The sequence below is a fragment of the Sorex fumeus genome, unplaced genomic scaffold, assembly GCF_029834395.1.
Source record: "Sorex fumeus unplaced genomic scaffold, SorFum_2.1 ptg000045l, whole genome shotgun sequence".
Classification (NCBI taxonomy): Eukaryota; Metazoa; Chordata; class Mammalia; order Eulipotyphla; family Soricidae; genus Sorex; species Sorex fumeus.
Window position 1 is genome coordinate 4,918,925 of NW_026606102.1, and position 18,935 is coordinate 4,937,859.

The window sequence follows — 18,935 nt, forward strand, 5'->3', positions numbered from 1 at the left end:
GAGACGTTACTGGGGCCTGCTCGAGGCAATCGACGAATAATAGGATGGTCGTGATTCGTGATTCGTATATCAAAAAGGCTTAGGGTGGAAGCATTCCACATCCTAATAAAACAGCCATATGCCTTTAAAAGCGAAAGTTCCATGCCAAAGTGGTAGTACAGCGGGTAGGACATTTGCTTTGCACTCACTGACTCGGGTTTGATCCCCAGCATCTCATATGGTCCCCCAGGAGTAATTCCTGAGTGCAGAGCCAGGAGTAGCCCCTCAGTATCACAGGGTGTGGCCCAAAAAAGTCAAATAAATAAATAAAAATAAAAAGCAAAAGTTTCTGCAATCGCCTTTTACGAAAAGCGGAAGCGTTTCTTCTTGAATTATTTGGTCGTGCCGCCTCTCTTCCTGTATTTCATTTCTGTCGCTGGTTTCCCAGGTGAGGGGGAATGGGAAAAGTCTGCTCAAGAACAGGTCCCACTTCCGCTCCTTCCCCGCCATCCTGGCTAGCGCCCTCCGGCCTTAGGGCTCTGTCACTGTCCCACTTCGGGTCCTGCTCTGCGGCGCCCTCCAGCTGCAGATGCCGGCAGTGCCCGCGAGCGCCCGCTAACACCTGTGCTTCGTGTGTCCCTCTGCCGCAGGTCCAAGATTTGGTTTTCAATCTCCACATGATCCTCTCTGACACTGTGAAGATGAAGGAGCACCAGGAGGACCCTGAGATGCTGATCGATCTGATGTACAGGTACCTTTGTGGAGTCAAGACTCGGCAGAACACGGGGCCCCTAAATTCTTTCAGCCGCGTTCCCGCAGTGGAATTGAAAATCCAAACGCACTCTTTCCTGGTGGGTCTTTCAGAATGTCTTGTGTCGCCTCTGTAAGAAGTTTGACGAGGCCAGAATAGTTCAGGAGTTGAGGCATTTGCCTTCCGTGCCCCCGGGGGACCCCAAGCACCACCAGGAGGGATTCTGGAGTCCAGAGCCAAGTCTAAGCACTGAACTCCATCGGGTTTGCCCTCCCCAACTACCCCACCCCCCAGAAAAGGGCTTGGGATGGAGAGATAGCACAGCGGGTAGGACACTTGCCTTGAGTGCAGCCAACCAGGATTTGATCCCCAGCACCGCATATGGTCCCTCCCATCAGCACCCTGTAGGGTCCCTCCCATCCTTCGGGCGTCATCCCTGAGCACAGAGCCAGGTGTAAGCCCTGGAACCGCTGGGTGTGGTTCCCAAACAAAAAAGCAAAAAGAACCATGACAATTATGTAGTATATTTGTTGATTACAAAGAAAAGATTCTTAAAATACGATTGTAGGACATATTTAACACCTTGGTGTCCTGATCCCTGGGTTTTGGGGGAAGGCCTTAAACCCAGTATTTTTTGTTCATTTCTAAAGTTTTTATTCTCACAGTAAACACATAAATTCCCATATTTTCCCCTTCTCTCCTTAGCAGATTTTAATATGACATGACTTCTTTTTTAAATCTTACGTGTTCCCCCCCTACACACATACACATACACACACCAAGAATATCAACCAATGTCTGTATTCCTCACTTCCTTGAACCAGCTATTTCTCTTAAGGATACAGTGACATTTTCATAGCCCCTGAAAACCTGCTTTAGTGGGTTCTGCTGGGACTTCCTTTGTTTTGTTGTTCTTGGGCCATACCCAGCAATGCTCAGGGATTACTCTGGCTCTGCACCCAGGAATTACTCCTGGCAGTGCTCAGGGGACCCTATGGGATGCCAGGGATTGAACGCCCTCCCCACTGGACCGTCACTCTGGCCCTCTGTTGGGACTGCCTGGACAGCTGGGGAACAAGCACTCCCAGCTCCCCGCCGGCCTGCTGGGCGCCTGCTAACGGCAGAGACCTTCTATCCCAACCAGAATTGCCAAGGGCTACCAGACGTCGCCGGACCTGCGGCTGACGTGGCTGCAGAACATGGCAGGCAAACACTCGGAGCGCAGCAACCACGCTGAGGCCGCACAGTGCCTGGTGCACTCTGCCGCGCTGGTGGCCGAGTATCTGAGCATGCTGGAGGACCGCAAGTACCTGCCTGTGGGCTGCGTCACCTTTCAGGTAGGGTTCTGCCCGGGACTCCCGGCACTAGGTATTGGAAGGGAGGGGGTGACTTTTCTCCTTGCTGTGACGACTCCTTCATTATGGAACTGGTTTTTCACGGGATGCGTGAACGTTTCAGCATCACTGCCATGGTCCACTGCTTAAGAACCTTCCTTCTTCTTTCCATGGTTTCTTCCCTCTGAATCATCACTGCCCTGTCTTCGTTTCTTTGCCTCTTCCAATGGAGGCGTCGCAGCATCTATGAAGAGCCCTCAAAATACTGAGAATCGGGGCCGGAGGGATACACAGTGGGTTAGAGCTAGCCTCACGCACGCCAGCCCCGGTTCCATATCTGGCACCGCATGGGGTGTCCCGAGCACAGCTGAATGTGCCCTCGCCGCCCCCCCCCCCAAAAAAAAAGAAAGAAAAAAGAATATCATGGCTAGAAAGGTAGTGCCAGGGGGAGGTGCTTGCCTTGCATGCCGCCAGCCTCTGTTCAAGTCCCTGACACAGCCAGGAGTCATCAGGAGTGACTCCTGAGCACAGAGCCAGGAGTCAGCCAGGAGCATCGCTTGGGTGTGGCCCCCAAACCACAGAAACAAACTAAAGACTGGGATTCAGCATCGCGGTCACGGTCCTCCCATTGTTCATCGATTTGCTCGAGCGGGCCCAGTAACATCTCCATCATGAGACTTGTTGTTACAGTAACAGAGATTCAGCATAAGCTCTTAAATTGCATTTGCTTAATACCTCAAATAAACCAACTCCTGTTGCCTGTCTAAAAGAGCATGGTTCCGAAATGACAGTGGAGCAGCCAGGGGACACGGGCCGCAAAGTTCTTGACCTTCAGCTGCATGTTAGCATTTGGCTAACCCTGGTTAGATCCCCCACACCACACGTGGTCCCCCGCACACATAACTGAGGACAGCCCACTCCCACCCCAGCACTGCCAGGTATGACCCAGATATTCCTCCGCCCCCCGCGGCAAAAATAAATGATAGTTCCGTCGCAGCTGCCGTAACTCCTCTGGCTTCGTTAAATTCCTTGGTGTGGGGGTCGTACCCGGCATGCTCAGGGCTTGTTCCTGCTCTGGATTCAGAGGTCACTCCAGGGCGATGCTCAGGGGAGCATATGTGGTGCTGGGGGTTGTCGCGGGCCAGCTGCATGCAAAGCAAACACCCGACCCACATGGCTCCAACCCAGTTGCTCAATTCAGTTAGAGCTATTGAATCAAGAGAGAGCAAGTGGAACTCCAATCTGGAAACTGGTACACACGGGCAAACCATAGATCAGCTTCAAAATATTGATTGAGTCTCTTTAGGCTGAAATACAGTATTTAAGGTACGTATGCAGCACTTTTTCTTCAGAAGAAATAATACTGTTTCCAATCTCATTGAGTTAAGTAGATTTTATAGTATCTGTTTTATTAGCTCAAGCATTATGTAGATAAGCCAGAAAGATTATTTTTAATAGCTTTAAACTCCTTTATAAGGAGTTTTAACAAGACCAAGTTAAAAATAAAGACTGGGGGGCTGGAGCCATAGCACAGCGGGTAGGGCGTTGGCCTTGCAGGCAGCCGACCTAGGTTCGATTCCCAGCATCCCATATGGTCCCCCGAGCACCGCCAGGAGTGATTCCTGAGTGCATGAACCAGGAGTAACTCCTGTGCATCGCTGGGTGTGACCCAAAAAGCAAAAAAAAAATAAATAAATAAAGACTGGAAAAAAATAAATAAATAAAGACTGGGGGCTGAGTGTAGGCACTTCCCTTATAGGCTGACCTTATTCCATCCTGGGACCCTTTATGGTCCCCAGAGCACTGCCAGGAATGATCCCTGAGAGCAGAGCCAGGAGTAAACCCTGAACACCACAGGGTCTGATTCAAAACCAAGACAAAAATACTGTTTAGGTCTTCTTAGATGTCATATGTCTTATCTCTGTTTCCCGTAGCCAACAAATTTTCTTTAGTTTCTCTTTCACAACTTTTTATTAATGGAAAAGATATCTATGATGTTGCTATTTTATTGTGGAAAAAAAATGAGTTTTTGTATCTGTCTTTTATCAGCTACTTATTTTACCATAAGCTGATTATTATCTTTTAGCTTCCATTATGCCTTGCACATACATTTCTTCCATGTGAAAAAATCATTTCTCTTTTACACACCTCTTAAATGTTTCTCCCCTAGAATATTTCATCTAATGTTCTAGAAGAGTCTGCAGTGTCGGACGACGTGGTCTCTCCAGATGAAGAAGGCATCTGCTCTGGGAAGTACTTCACCGAGTCCGGACTTGTGGGGTTACTGGAGCAGGCAGCCGCCTCCTTCTCAATGGTAAGGGATTCTTACTCTTGTCCATAGTCCAGACCTCTGAGGTATCCGTGCCCACACAGGCGTCCTCAGCCTCCCCTCTGATCCTGCTTTTCCTTGATGGTGTTTTATTCTGAGCACCTTAAGAACTCTGTAGTAGGGGCTCTAGCGAGGGGTACAGCGAGTAGGGTGTTTGCCTTGCACACAGCCTGACCTGGGTTCAATCCCTGTCAACCCAGATGGTCCCCCGAGCCCTGCCAGGAGTAACCCCTGGGCACTGCCAGGTGTAATCCCAAAACAGCAACAATGAAAAAAAAAAACCAAAAAACCTCTGTAAGAATACATCCATTAAAGATATACTACTGATTCCTGGGTGAAATACAACAATCTTCACACACTGTCCTCTAAGAAACTTTTTTGGTCTCATTTTTTAGTGGATTATTCATTACAAGCAATACAAAAATTATTTTGGTTCTGCCTGGGGGGCAGGGTTTGGGGTTCGGGCTGGAAATATGGTGGTGAGAAGGTATAATGGTGGTGGAATTCATGTTGAATATTAAATGTAATCGAATATTGTGAACAACTTTATAAAAATTAAAAAGAAAAGATACACCATTGAACCAGCTCTAATCTGTAACTAGGTCTTTTGTTTCTTTGTTGGTTTTTTTTTTTTTTGGTAGAGGGCAAGTTTGGTGGTGTTTTGAAACACTTACCACCAAACATTTTCTAAAACCTTCCATTTTAAAAAGCATTACAGGGGGCTGGAGCGATAGCACAGCAGGCAGCGTGTTTGCCTTGCATGTGGCCAACCCGGGCTCGATTCCCAGCATCCCATATGGTCCCCCGAGCACCGCCAGGAGTAATTCCTGAGTGCATGAGCCAGGAGTAACCCCCGTGCATCACCAGGTGTGACCCAAAAAGCAAAAAAAAAAAATAAATCAATCAATAAAAATAAGTAAGTAAATAATATTAAAAAGCAGCACAAAACACAAAGGCCTCCGGATGACTTCAGTTCCTCTTTGGGTGACCGAGTATGGCACTAGAAATAGAGCTCTCAGAAGAGAGCAGATCTCCTGGGTGCGTGGGGCATGACACCTAGGAAAGTACCACCTTTCATCCTCTCCGTTGCTCGTGACCCTCTTAAAATAAATAGTCTTAGAGTCCTGGTGCTTCCTCATCAAGAGCCCCATCAGCCATTGGTCAGCTGTGTCCACTCACTCACCTGACCCACTCGACCATGCTTTAACTCTCTTCTTTTTTGTTTTTTTAATTTTTGTCTTTTGGGGTCACACCCGGCGATGCTCAGGGATTACTCTGCACTCGGGAATTACTCCCTGGTGGTGCTCAGGGGATGTCAGGGATCGGACCAGGATCGGCCTTGTGCAAGGCAAACGCCCTACCCGCTGGACTGTCACTTGGCCCCTTAACCTCCTCTTCTTGTGCCTCCCTGTCGGCGCATGAAGAATGCGACCAGCCCTTTCCCATTCAGCACTCGAGGATTCTGTTTGTCAGAGCAGAAGTGAGCAGACTGACTCCTGGCCCTCTGTCTCGGCCCCTGTGCAAGTCACAGTTCCCCGGCCTCTCTGCTGAGCGTTAGGTGTGAGGCCCATGCTGGGCAGGAGAGGCTCTCGAGGCGGCCAGGCCTCCTGGCCATGGTGCTGCTGCTGGCCTTCCCCTGGCCATCTCTTGGCAAAGGGTCTGACCTCCTGCAGGCTCCAACTCCACTACCTTAATAGATCTGTCATCTCGGCACAGGTGACTCGACGGTTCGGTCTCACTTTCCTGAAGCTCTAACTAATGGGAATTACCTCATAGGCTAGCTAGCAGGATTCTGGTAGTGTTTGTGGAAAGTGCTTATCACAGTGCTCACTCGGTTTGGAGTAAGTAGAAGCCCGCTGGCCACTGTCGTCAGCTCCACTGTTACCAGCCCTCAAGCAGCTCACTTAATGACAATGATTCTCAGGGAAGAATGTTAATTGTTGGTGCACTTCCAAGTGGCTGAGCTGCCAGCGCTAATCCCCACCCAGAGCAACCCCAACCATGGCAGGCTGGGACCCACCCACACCCACAAAAAAAAAAATTCAAAAAAAAATTGTCTTGCCCCTGGTTACTCTCTCCTCTCCTTTCTCCTCCCGCCTCCACCAACTGTCACGTTTTCCACAGTCTCAAGAGCTGTGTTTGTGGTGTGTTAGGCAGTTTGCTTATTGATGTTCCATATACGAGAGAAACGTTTGGCTGATGTGTTTCACCAAGGCGGCAACCCCTCAACATTGCTCTTACAGGCCGGCATGTATGAAGCAGTGAATGAGGTGTACAAAGTCCTTATTCCTATTCATGAAGCCAACCGGGATGCCAAGAAGCTGTCTACGATTCACGGTAAACTCCAGGAAGCATTCAGCAAAATTGTCCATCAGGTAATGATTCCCTTTCTGGCTTCCGAACTAGTGGAGGGAACTGGTCTGGGCGCAGCGGTGCTTGTGGTACAGGCGACCCTCGTGAGCGTGTCACGGGCGGGCAGTGCAGAGTGGTGGTTGGTGCCACAGCAAGGCTCTTAGCAAAGTATAATGAATTTACCTAAAGGAGATCGTGATCCCCATTTATTTTCCTTTTTTTTTAGGGGGGGTTTCCTCTCCACTTTTTTTCACTTATTACTAGTTGCCACATTTTGTAAAAATAGTTCCTGTTGCACGGTACAGGTTATACTGAAGAATCTGAATTTTAAGTTGAGCTCGACTCCTTTGTTGCCCCCCCCAAAAATAAGTTGTTATATTTAAATTAATTTTTTATTAAGTGATGTATAAAAATTTAGTGAGTGAATATTTTTCACTTCCACCAAGCTTTGCCCATTTTTCTGAGATGTTTCCGTGTAGTCTTCTTTTGATGTCTTTCTAAAATGCAGGTGACATTGGCCAAAAGACCTTGTGAAATGGTTGCGGTCTGTTCATTACAATAGAGTGACTTCAGTACGGGGGATTCTGAGATTTACCTATTTTCACTAAAATTAAAATCAGATTCAACTTGGTCTAAGAGTGAAGTAGAGAGGAAAGAATAAAAGGTTTTTTTTAAAAAAAAATAAAATAGTCGACGACTAGGGGTTAAACATCTTGACCCTAAGTCCTTGGCCTCATTGGAAGGTTCTGTAGCTTCCTTTACTCCTTCTTCTCTGCCTTTTTATCCCCTGCCCCCTCTCTGTTACCTGCTCCTGTTAGCACCAGAGGAGGAGGCGGAGTACTCCTGGTCTGCTCGGAGGCCTTTCCTTACTGTCTCTCAGATTAGCCTGCTCTTTCTTCCCGGAGTCCAGGCTGTTCTAGATGAATTGATCTGAAAAAAAGGTCTTAAAACAGGGCCGCTGTAGTGCTAGGTCTTTGCGGTCCTTCTCTGAGACGCCCAAGTTGCAAAAGGCTGACGAGGATTTGTGCTCCAAACAGGTGAGTCTTTTGCCTCACTAGTCTTCAGAGATGGTCAGAGGAACCTCGCCGAGTACCCATCCCTCCACCAGTGCATGGGTACTTGATCATTGTATGACTGAAACATAAGCACAAAAATTTGTAAGTCTGTAACTGTACCTCACAGTGATTCAATAAAAAAAAATAATAATAATTAAAAAAAACTCACCAGTAGCCACCAGAACCGTACCTGGCTGAGTACATGCCCTACCCGGGGCTCCCAGTGTTCTGAGCAACGTCCACCCGTCTGCAGCAAGCACATTCTCGCAGAGGTGCAGTTCCTTCTGCCGTGTCCTTCCCCGGGGGTAGCTGAGAGGAGTGATTAACGGTCTCTGTCAGGCGCACTAAAAGAGAGGGCAGCCAGCATGTCTGCGCCCAGACGGGCACTTGGGCTCCTAAGCACTGCTCAGAAGTGCCGGCGCAGCTGCCCGGTTGGAAACGCGAGGTTCTTAGTGCCAGCACAGGTCTGAAGTGGGGAGTGAGGTGATACCCGCAGGTTCAGTCTCAAAGAAGAGCTCATGGCATCTGGTACTCCACAGAACCAAACTTCTTTTGGCCTTCCTTTTCACGAATTTTTTTGGTGACTTGCCCTTTTTTTTTTTTTTTTTTTTTTTACTTTTTATTATACAGAGTACTGGCTGGGAGGTAGGTAACGTTTTAGTTAGTTAAAGACACTAATAGATTGATTTAATCAGATTTCTTTTGCCGATGCTTCGCCCACATCTGCTAGCGGTGGGCATTCTGTTGCTATCTGCTGTCAACTGAATTCATTAACCAAAGAAGTGCTCAAACGCTCTAAGTTATTCTGAGGAAATCTACCGTTCAGAGGGTGTAGGTAGTGCATGGAATCCATACGTTACACTAATGAGATTCTTTGGTAAATGAGCCACTTTGTCCTCACTTCAGTATGTTTGGATCCTTTGAACATTTTCTTTCATCAGCATTTATACACAGATTTTTTTTTTCCTTAACCGTATTGTTTTCACCTCATTTTACAGTGGTCGATTTATGTGTTACTGCTCAGAGAGGTTAATTAGAAAGTTTATTTCATCCCGCCTAAGCCCCATCAATTGTAAGATGTAACATTATTTGATTTCTTTTTAAAGACCCCCCCAGCCTCCCAAAACACACCTATGCTTTGACCCACACATCTCTGTCCGTTGAAGTAAATGTAGGCCAAAACCCTCATCCTAGAATTGAGAGAAGGATGTGTTCGTTCGCTGTTGAATCCTTTCACCTTGAGTATGCACCTTACTGGAGGGGGAAAAAAAAGTCATTTTTGTCATTTAAATTTTCTTGGCGGGGAGGGGGAATGGGGAGAGATTGCAGGAGAGCCTGAAATCTTAATTTGACCTCATTCTGACAGCACTTGATAATTAGTCCTTAATGAAGACGAAATGCGCTTCCTTTTTATGTGGTCGGTAGGGCTCATAAAAAGTTCTAATATAAATCAATTCTTTCTTGAAAAATGCCAGGAAGGCATCGTTTTAAATCTCCCCGTGTAGGAAAAATTTGTATGCAGTGTGCCCTGACTTACCGTGCGGAGGTAAAGCAAGACGGCCCGCGCCCAGGCTGGTGGGAGGCAAAGGCTCCAGCACCAGCTCCCATCTGCTCCCCCTCGCCTCCGCCTGGTAGTTGGGTTTGTGTGGGTCCCGTCGTCCGGGGCCCTCCTGCCCGATGGCCCATTGCATGTCAGACAGAAAGCCCAGGAGAAGACGTGCCCGATGCATTTCCTTCCGTTTCTGTATTGGCTCCTGCCCTTGCTTTTCTCCAGGTGAAACCAATCCTTTGACTTTCCCGTCACTCCCCAGAGTAGATGCGAAGGGTCTGCATGAACTCAGAGGATAGAGACTTCCCACTGATGCCCCCCCCCCAGCTTAGGACAGACATAGAGACCCACCATGGTTATCTGCAAAAGTTGGTGTTCCTTATGGGCTTCCCAGCCGGAAACGGGACTAACTTGAGAAGGAGGCGTAAGAGAAGGTCTAGTGAAACCTCTGAGCAGTTACGCGCTTGTCTGTCTGATGCTAAATCGACCCCTGATCAGTCTCGTATTTTTTTCCCCACTGGTTATGACATTAATACTATTCTCTCATCACGTTTATTGCATGGTCAAAGGCACGTAGACTTTGTTTTCTCGTTTATATTCTTGTCACTACCTTTCACTGGACTTTTAGTCTCGTAGCTTCTAAAATGGTTGCACGTTTGTTTTTTGCTTTTCTCGTGTAAAACTTAAATGGATGCTTGCATTTTTTTTTCCACAAAAAAATGTGTTTGCTACCATATGCTGCTCATTTGTTTTGAAATTTCCCTAATTAAAATGCTTTCTGTTTTCTCTCTTGCCCCTGGTTGCTGGCCCTACTCCCTACTTTTACTATTGTCTATTGTGGTAAGTTCTTATCTTGGAATATTTTTCTTTTTTTTTTCTTTTTTTTTTTTTGGCTCTGGGAAAACTGGATGATTTCGTTTTTCTAAAAACTGTTATTTCCTAGCTAATTTCTTAGTATTCTCTAAGAACTCTTCAGCTCATTAGAATTCAATAATCTGGTTTCACACTGTAGAAAGGTTCTTTGCCTAGAACTACTTCCTGATATAACACAGTCCTGGAGAAGTCCTTCCCAGATCACAAATAACCTCTTTTGCTTTCATTTTTCATTATATGTGCCTGTGTGTCTGTGTGTGTGTGTGTATGTGTCTGTGTGTAAGAGATAAAACACTAAAACTTGACGCCTATCAATGTGGTTAAGTATTTACTGTGCTGAATGACTCACCAGCGAACCTGGATAATTCACCCAGGCTCTGTCTGCTCTTCCCGTTTCTGCACAGTAAAGACAGGCTAGTGTTCCCTTTTATTTTCCCTTCTCTCCCAGGCCCACTTATTTTTCTTAAGAAAATAGGGAGCAAATAAAAATGGAAATCCTTTTCATTCTTTTGGCTGCATTTTAAAATCATTGTGTGAAAATATATATATATATACTGAATTTCTGGATTTTTTTTTTTTTTTTTTTTTTTTTTTTTGCTTTTTGGGTCATACCCAGCGATGTACAGGGGTTACTTCTGGCTCTGCACTCAGGAGTTACTCCTGGCGGTGCTCAGGGAACCATGTGGGATGCTGGGAATCGAATCCAGGTCGGCCGCGTGCAAGGCAACGCCCTACCTGTTGTGCTCTCTCTCCAGCCCCATGGAAAATTTTTTAACTATCTCATATTTTATGTATGTAGGTTTCATTTTATTTATTTATTTGTTTGTTTTGGTTGGAGGGCCACCCCTGGAAGTGCTCAGGGCTTACTCCTGGCTCTGTTCGGGGATCACTCCCAATGGTGCTTGGGCGACAATATGGGATGCTGGGGATCAAACCCGGATAAGCTGCGTACAAGGCTAGTGCCCTACCTCACTCTGGCCCTTATGTTTTGTTTTGTTTCCAAAGAAACAATTATGGGGCCATGAAGATTGCTAGGTCAAGGGTCCATGCCTGGCATGTGTCAGGTGCTGAACTTGATCCCTAGCACTGAACTCTCCTCTCCTGCCACTGCCCCAGCGCCATGAAGGTTGGTCCTGGTGGCCCAGCACTGCTGGACTCAGACATTGAACTCCCAGCCCAGTTGATGGCGTGTCCCCCAAGAGTAGCCGCCAGACTCCCTGAGCGTTCTTGGGAGGTTCCAGGATGTAGAAACAAAAGATAGAGTTCCGTATTTAATCCATTTGTATTTAAAGGTAGTGCTGGAGGCTGGAGCAATAGTACAGCCGGGAGGGCGTTTGCCTTGCAGACGGGGAACCAGGGCTCAATCCCTAGCATCCCATTTGGTCCCCCAAGTACCACTGGGAGTGATCCCTGAGCTGAGCCAGGAGTAAGCCCTGAGCATTGCCAGGTGTGGCCCCCAAACAAAATAAACAACAACAACAAAAACAGACCAGTTCAAATTTAGTTATATCAGAAAAACTAAATCCCAAACATTAATAACATAGTCACATAATACTTTGTCCTTAAAAGTTTTTTTAAGTATTTTTTTTAATGATACTTTTTGATGGGGGCCATCACTAGCCAAGTCAGTTTATCTGACAGTCCCCAGATAGGCTAAGACAGCCTTTGTTAAGATCGATTCTCCAAGGGGTCACAAAGGAGTGGGGAGCCCTGGCATTGCGAGAGAGGAGCAGAGACACATTTCTTCACAGGTTCAGGAATACTGGCCATCCTTCTGGCTTGGAGCTTTGGGTTATGTTTTCCTGTGCTTTAATTCACATGGAGGTTGAGTGAGATGAATCTTACTCATCCAAGCCCCAAAGGAGGAGCAGAATTCAAAATAGTACAGCCTAGCAACAAAGGGGGATCGCTAAAAGCAGAACATGGGAAGAAAACCCCAAGAGCATCCCCCCCCCAATAAGCATTTCTAGACAGCGCTGTGGGAAAATCCAGCCTAACCCTGCCAGCTTAGACGAAATGAGACCAGCATACGGATGACACCCCAGTGAGGCTTAGCCCACACACGCGGAAGTGAGATTCGCAGTTAAGGAAAACACAGTGATGGGGGGATGAACCTTCCTATCTGGGTGGAGGTGCTCTCTGGAGAGGGGGTGGCCCAAACAGGGAGTTGGTGGACACCATGGCTGAGCACCAGGGGAAGGGCTGCACTGACCATGCTCAGCCGTCTGTGCTTTTGAAGAGAATAAGACACAGACAGCAGAAATTTCCCACAGTAAATGAGATTTAGGCGTGACTTCTGACAGGGCTGGAGCGATAGAACAGTGGGCAGGGCGCCTGCCTCACATGTGGCAGACCCAGGTTCGATCCTTGGCATCCCATATGGTCCCCTGAGCATCACTAGGAGTGAATCCTGAGTACAGAGTCCGGAGTAACCCCCGAGCATCACCAAAGGGCTATAAGAGATGGAGGTCTCCCATCTGAGATTGCTCTGTCCTGTCCTCTCCAAAAAGAGTGAGTTTAGCGGGTAAACCAGCAACCTGATTTTCATTCCTGAGTAGACAGGAAGTAGATGCCGGCATGTAAGAATGGCTGCAAGCGAGGAAGAAGTACAGGAAACTTTCCTGAGACAACTGAAGTTTGGTGAACTTCCGAAATAACTCAGGGAAACGGAGGATGACTCAGGGCTCGTACTTAACTCTATCACCGTGCACAGAGAGTGGGGCGGGGGCCTTATCTAGTTTAATTAAGGCCTGAGCTTGGAATATATATTGGCATTTAATCTAGAGCCACTTGAGCTGATAGGGTAGCACTGCACTGTCGCACTGTCCTCCCATTGTTCATCGATTTGCTCGAGCGGGCACCAGTAACATCTCCATTGTGAGACTTGTTGTTACTGTTTTTGGCATATTGACTATGTCACCGGGAGCTTGCCAGGCTCTGCCGTGCGGGTGAGATACGCTCGGTCGCTTGCCGGGCTTTCCTAGAGGGGCAAAGGAATTGAACTTGGGTCGGCCGCGTGTAAGGCAAACGCCCTACCCACTGTGCTATCACTCCAGCCCAGCTGATAGGGTAAACTCGGACAAAAGACTCTCCCTCGAATCTGTAATATTCAGGTGAAAATAATGGTACCCTGCATCTCACAGTTGGGGTGAGAACTGACTGGATGCCCGGCAACTGGAGAGCTAGCGTGTAGCACAAGCACAGACTCACATCCTGTGGGAAGTCGTTACCTCTCGTTACTGAGTTATTCACACCATCATTATCTTAAGTCAGAGCACCGTTCAGTTCGGAAAACCTAAGAAGCGTCACGTTTCCAAGTTGAGATCTATGACTCAAAACCGTTAAAAAGGAAGTTTAACCAAAGAAGAGGGAAAGTGACTGCCACTCTGAAATCCGGCCCTGCCCATGTGGAGTGAAGGAAGGGTAGGGAGGGGACGGGGGAGGGGGGTCTCTGGGTGAGAGTCACACAAGCAGCTGGATTTCCTAGTCTCACCCCCCACACACACACACAACAATTGTGGCGTCAATAGATTGAGCTGCTAAGGCCATGTTAAGTTAAAGCATGGGAACAATAGAATTCACGATCAGAAAGAGAGGTGATACTAGAAAAATAAAGAAAGGGAAGGAGGTTGGAAAAATCCGAAAGGAAACGAGGTCTGTTCTCTACTCCAGCTCTCCGTGAAGGGCGGGGCGTGGGTGCCCAGCGGCAGAGCGTCGCCAGGTACATGTGGGGGGGCCCTAGGATCAGTCCCTGGGACTCCGTGGTCCCCTGAGCACCACCAGGAGAAACCCCCAAGTCCAGAGGTGGGAGTAGTTCCCAGACACCCCGAGCGGGACCCAGAAGCCAAAAAGAGAAACTCCCTGAAACGTGCTGCCTGCCCCTTCCTGCCCCCGTTCCAGTGACGCACACTCTCCAGCCTCGCCTTACCCACTGCTTGTGCCACCCTGGTCTCCTTCGCGTCCTTCAAGGACCTTTGCCCTGGCCACATGGATGATTCATGCCTCCACCTGCCTTTGCTCAACCGTCACCTTCCCTCCGAGTCCCTCACCATCCCATGGATGTTGAGAGCAATTTGCCGACACCAGCGAGGCACCTAGTAAATACACGAGTAGATGAGTGACTGGTCTCTCTCTTCGTGGCTTTCTTATTTTTATTTAGTTGTGACTTTTGGGGTCGCACCCAGCACAATGCTCACGTTACTCCTGGCTCTGCACTCAGGAGTTACTCCTGGCGGTGCTCAGGGGACCATGTGGAATGTTGGGGATCAAACTCGGGTCAGCTGTGTGCAAGGCAAACGCCCTCTCCGCTGTACTATCGCTCCGGCCCCTACGTGGTTTCCTTGTTGCTCTTGTTTGGGGGCTACACCCAGTTGGTACTCAGGGCTTCCTCCCAGCTCTGCACTCAGGGAGCACTTCCGGTGGGCTCGGGGGGACCATCAGGGGTGCCAGGGATCAAACCCAGATCTGCCATGTGCAAGGCCTTACCTACTGTGCTCTCTCCGACCCACCTGCTTCATGGCTTTCAACCTCTTTCTCTCATAACACACTGTCCCTGCCTTCCGTCCCCCCATCCCCTTGGGCAGAACACTGATGTGTCACCTCTTGGGCGCTCAGACTCCCAGCAGAACGGATCTCTAATTCCTCCAGCTCCCCCTGGCAGAGTATGGCGCCAGCACACTCTGTTCGCTCTGGGGGATCTGGGTCTTATATATTACTTATATGTACATATATATACATTTACATATGTAGTGTGTGTGTGTGTCTCTCTTCCTATTGCTGGGGCCAGCCATGGCTGACCATTACACACACTCCACTTTTGCTCCTGACCCGAATGCCAGTCTCGAAAGTCAAGAAAACCCAACACAAAACCACTGTCCAGTGTCTCCGTCAGTTTCAAGCTCCATCGGAAAGAGCCAGTTCAGACCAAGGCTGTCCACCCCGCCCGTTCCTTGCCAGCTGGCTGCTCTGCCCCACAGTTGCCCTATTCCACTGGGACCATTGAAAGACTAGGGAAATTGGGTGGAGAGACAGTACAGTGGCACAGGGGCTTGCCTCGAGGGCAGCCATGCTGACTTTGAGCCCCAGCGTCACACGTGGTTCCGAAGGCCCACCAGGAGTGACCTCTGAGCGCTGAGCCCAGGAGTCAGACCTGAACCCAGTGGGATGTGACCTCCAGACCAAAAGGGAACACCAAGCAAGTGATTGTTGCAAGCAGGTGGGGATGCTTGAGAATGAGAAAGCAATTTCTTGTTCTGATTACAAAGGTGCTTTTCTAATTTATCTTTCTTAGGAGATTTAGAACATGGCCTTTCTACGAAAAAAGATCCAGGACCAGAGAGATCATACCGGGACTAAGGCTCTTGTACATAGCTGGCCCCACTTCAGTCCCCTGACACCGCATATTGTCCCCCAAGCACTGTCAGGAGTGACTCGAGCACAGAACCAGGAGTTAGCTCTGAACATGGACAGGTGTCGCCCATACCTTCCCCCCTCCACACACACACACACACACACACTCACAATAGCTAATAACTCTTCAAACACATCAAAGATGACAGTAGGGAGCTGGAGCCATCATATAGCAGAGAAGGTATTTGCCTTGCACACAACCGACCTGAGTTCGATCCCCAGCACTTCTGAACACCACCCAGAGTGATCCCTGAGCACAGCCAGATGTGGTCCCGAAAACAAAATAAAGGTCACAATATTGATGATTGAAAACTTCTAAATTGGAAACCTCGCCAATCAAGGGTGTAGCTCAACAGTACGAAGCTCTGGGCTCAATACCCAGCACAGGAGTAGGAAGGGAGGGGGAGTCTTCAATGGGAAACTTTTGAGAGAAAGGAAGTCGAAACAGCACTATCTAAAATCTTTAATAGGGATACAAAATGGTTTATGAGACTTAAAAAAAAAAATAGCCACAAACAGAGCCCAGAGAGATAGGACAGTAGGTAGGGCACTTGCCGTGCACGCAGCCGACCCAGTTCGATCCCTGGAACCCCTTATGTTCTCTCGAGCACCACCAGGAGTAATTCCTGAGTGGACAGGTGTGGCCTCTACCCACCCCCCCCCACACACACACGCACACTAGCTAATAACTCTTCAGACACATCAAAGATCACAGTAGGGAGCTGGAGCCATCATATAGCAGAGAAGGTATAGCAGGAAAAAGCCCTGAGCATCTCTCGGTGTGACCCCAAAACCAAAATTAGTTAGTCACAAAGCATATAAATTTCCTCAAAAACTTCCTATCGTTCCATGAACTTATCTGATGGGTTTTCATCAGAATTTCCAATCAGGGAGGTTTCATTTGCTTTAGAAACTATTATGTTAAATTTTGAAGTAAGTTATGATAAAGTTTTCACTGGAGACCTCAAGTTTTTTTTTTCCCTCCTGAAACATTTTTCTGTGAAATTTTACTTCCTTGGAGGCTGGCGAACTAAGTGGGCTGGAGCACGTGCTTGCAAGTAAGAGGCTGAAGTTCATCCCCCATCCTGTATGGGCCCCTGAGCACCAGTTGGAGCGATATAGAGTCTCCCCAGAGCACCACTGGGTGCCACCTCCCAAATAGAAACATTTCCCTTCTCTGGGACAGAAATGGAGGGTAGACATTTTTGATCACGCTGTTTTTTTCACCCTATAAAGCTGATGAGTGAATGGGGCCAGAGAGATAGTACGGCGGGCAGGGCCCTCGCCTTGCAGACCGCCAGCCCAGATTCCATCTCTGGCACCACACCTGATCCCCAAGCACTGCAGGGAGAGACATCTGAGAGCGGAGCACTGAGCACTGCCAGGTGTGTCCGTAGAACAACATCCAAGCAAAGCACCTGATAAATTAAGAGCCAGAAGGATCCTGGGTTTAACCCTTGGCACCATATTGTCCACCAAGCCCTTGGCACCACCATTGTCCATGTAGCTCATCAGCAAAGTACTTGCCTTGCTTGGTTTTCTTTTTTGTTTTTGTTTTAAGTAACTTAAGAATCAGATTTTCAGGCTGGAGCCATAGGACAATGGTAGGGCATTTGCCTTGCATGCGGCCAACCTGGGTTTGATCCCTGGTATCCCATTCGCTGCCAGGACTGACCCCTGAGTATCACCGGATGTAACCAAAACACAAAACTGTGTATCACAATTTCCCAGTGTGCTTGATCAGCTGTGACTTTTGAGGCTTATTTTATTTACATGCCTGTTTGACTTCCCAAGGGAGAACTCAAAAATAGAGAAAAATATAGATCAGGGAAGTAAGAGAACTCAGAAGTAGTCACAGACCACAAAATGCTTCCCAATCATCTCTGTATCCTACTTTCAGGACTATGCCGGGAACAAGTTGTGTGGCTTGTGTGAATAAACACTAGCTTCCGCATTTGCTTTCGCCAGTGTCCGTTTGCACTTGAATGTGTGGTTTATGTTTGCAGAGCGTGGCTTGGACCCTAGAGTAACCAGCTCAGCCCCATTTTTTTCTTCCCTCTTCTTCTCTTTCCTACATGTCTTTCCTCTGTACCCCATTTTTAGCTCCCCTTCCACCTATAAAGGTTTTCACTGGCAGAAGGATGCTCAGAACTCATCACTTGAGTGCTTCTGAGTGGTCCGGGTGTTTCCTGATCACCTGCTCGCTGCTGGGTGCCATGTGTGACTCCTATCTTGTGTGGTCGCAGTTGTATGGAAAGAGATTATGCAAAGGCTAATACTAACTCCAAATGCTAGTTGTTGTTCCTAAATTTGGACTTCATTCAGCACGCACTAGTTTCCCGGCAGATAAGACACAGATCATATTATTCAGAGCATCTTTTCTTGAAAATAGGGAAATAATTTTTTGTAAAGGTATCATTTACTTCGGACCAATGGAAGGTAGTCACTAGGTATAAGCTTTGAAAAAACACCCTATGTGACTTGGTAAAAAACTCTATAATCATGGAGTGTGGTGCTAGAAAGAATAATAATAGTAAAGGAAGATTATTTCATCTTTCTTCTTTCGTTTGATAAATAAAATATTGTGACTTTTTGCAGTACTTTAGGAATTTTGTGTTATCTAAATTCCATGTGAAAAAAACAAAATGACGTCACGCTAACATGTCTTTTATTTTCCCAAACCTAGGATGGTAAGCGGATGTTTGGCACTTATTTTCGTGTTGGTTTTTATGGAACCAAGTTCGGAGATTTGGATGAACAAGAATTTGTTTATAAGGAACCTGCAATAACCAAACTTGCAGAGATATCTCACAGATTGGAGGTGAATGCTATGCTTCATAAAATACCATCTTTCATTTTGATTCTGTGTGATCAAAAAATTAAAAAAAAAAAGTTAAGATCCGGGTCTAGTTTACTAAGCCAGCTTTTGCTGAATAAATTACTTTTTTAGAGTATAAAATGTTGGTAGAGAATTCTGCTTGGGAGATCCCTTCCATAATATGGGAAGGTTCCTTCCTGCCATTTCAGTACAATCTTTTCTGAGTTCAGAAAAAAGAGAGGGGTGTTGATAGAGTCTATACTGGATTTTTTTTCACTCTTTCAAATTTTTTTATACCTAACACCAGTGAGACATTAATATTGATTTTATTTTTGTGCTGTTTTCACACAGTTTGGTACCCTTCGTGCCCTTCAAAATTGCTTTGATTTAAATAGAAATGGATCCTGCTATTTACGTTTTGTAGAAAACAGGCACAGGAAAGATAGCTAGCACTTCCTCTTGAAACGAAAACCCCAAGGAAATTTT

The 18,935-nt window shown here is 47.3% G+C and overlaps 1 protein-coding gene across 4 annotated transcripts in view; it reads left to right on the forward strand.

The window, feature by feature from the left end:
• DOCK7 (dedicator of cytokinesis 7) overlaps nucleotides 1-18,935 on the forward strand; it is a 198,088-nt gene that overhangs the window by 166,617 nt on the left and 12,536 nt on the right. For 2 of the 4 annotated variants that reach the window (XM_056122430.1, XM_056122431.1), the window contains exons 38-43: nucleotides 630-730; nucleotides 1,875-2,067; nucleotides 4,235-4,378; nucleotides 6,637-6,768; nucleotides 8,431-8,445; nucleotides 18,327-18,452. In XM_056122430.1, the coding sequence (XP_055978405.1) occupies nucleotides 630-730; nucleotides 1,875-2,067; nucleotides 4,235-4,378; nucleotides 6,637-6,768; nucleotides 8,431-8,445; nucleotides 18,327-18,452 (711 nt within the window). Of the gene's footprint in view, nucleotides 1-629; nucleotides 731-1,874; nucleotides 2,068-4,234; nucleotides 4,379-6,636; nucleotides 6,769-8,430; nucleotides 8,446-18,317; nucleotides 18,453-18,935 lie in introns of all 4 variants that reach the window. The other 2 variants (XM_056122429.1, XM_056122432.1) reach the window with 1 other exon arrangement.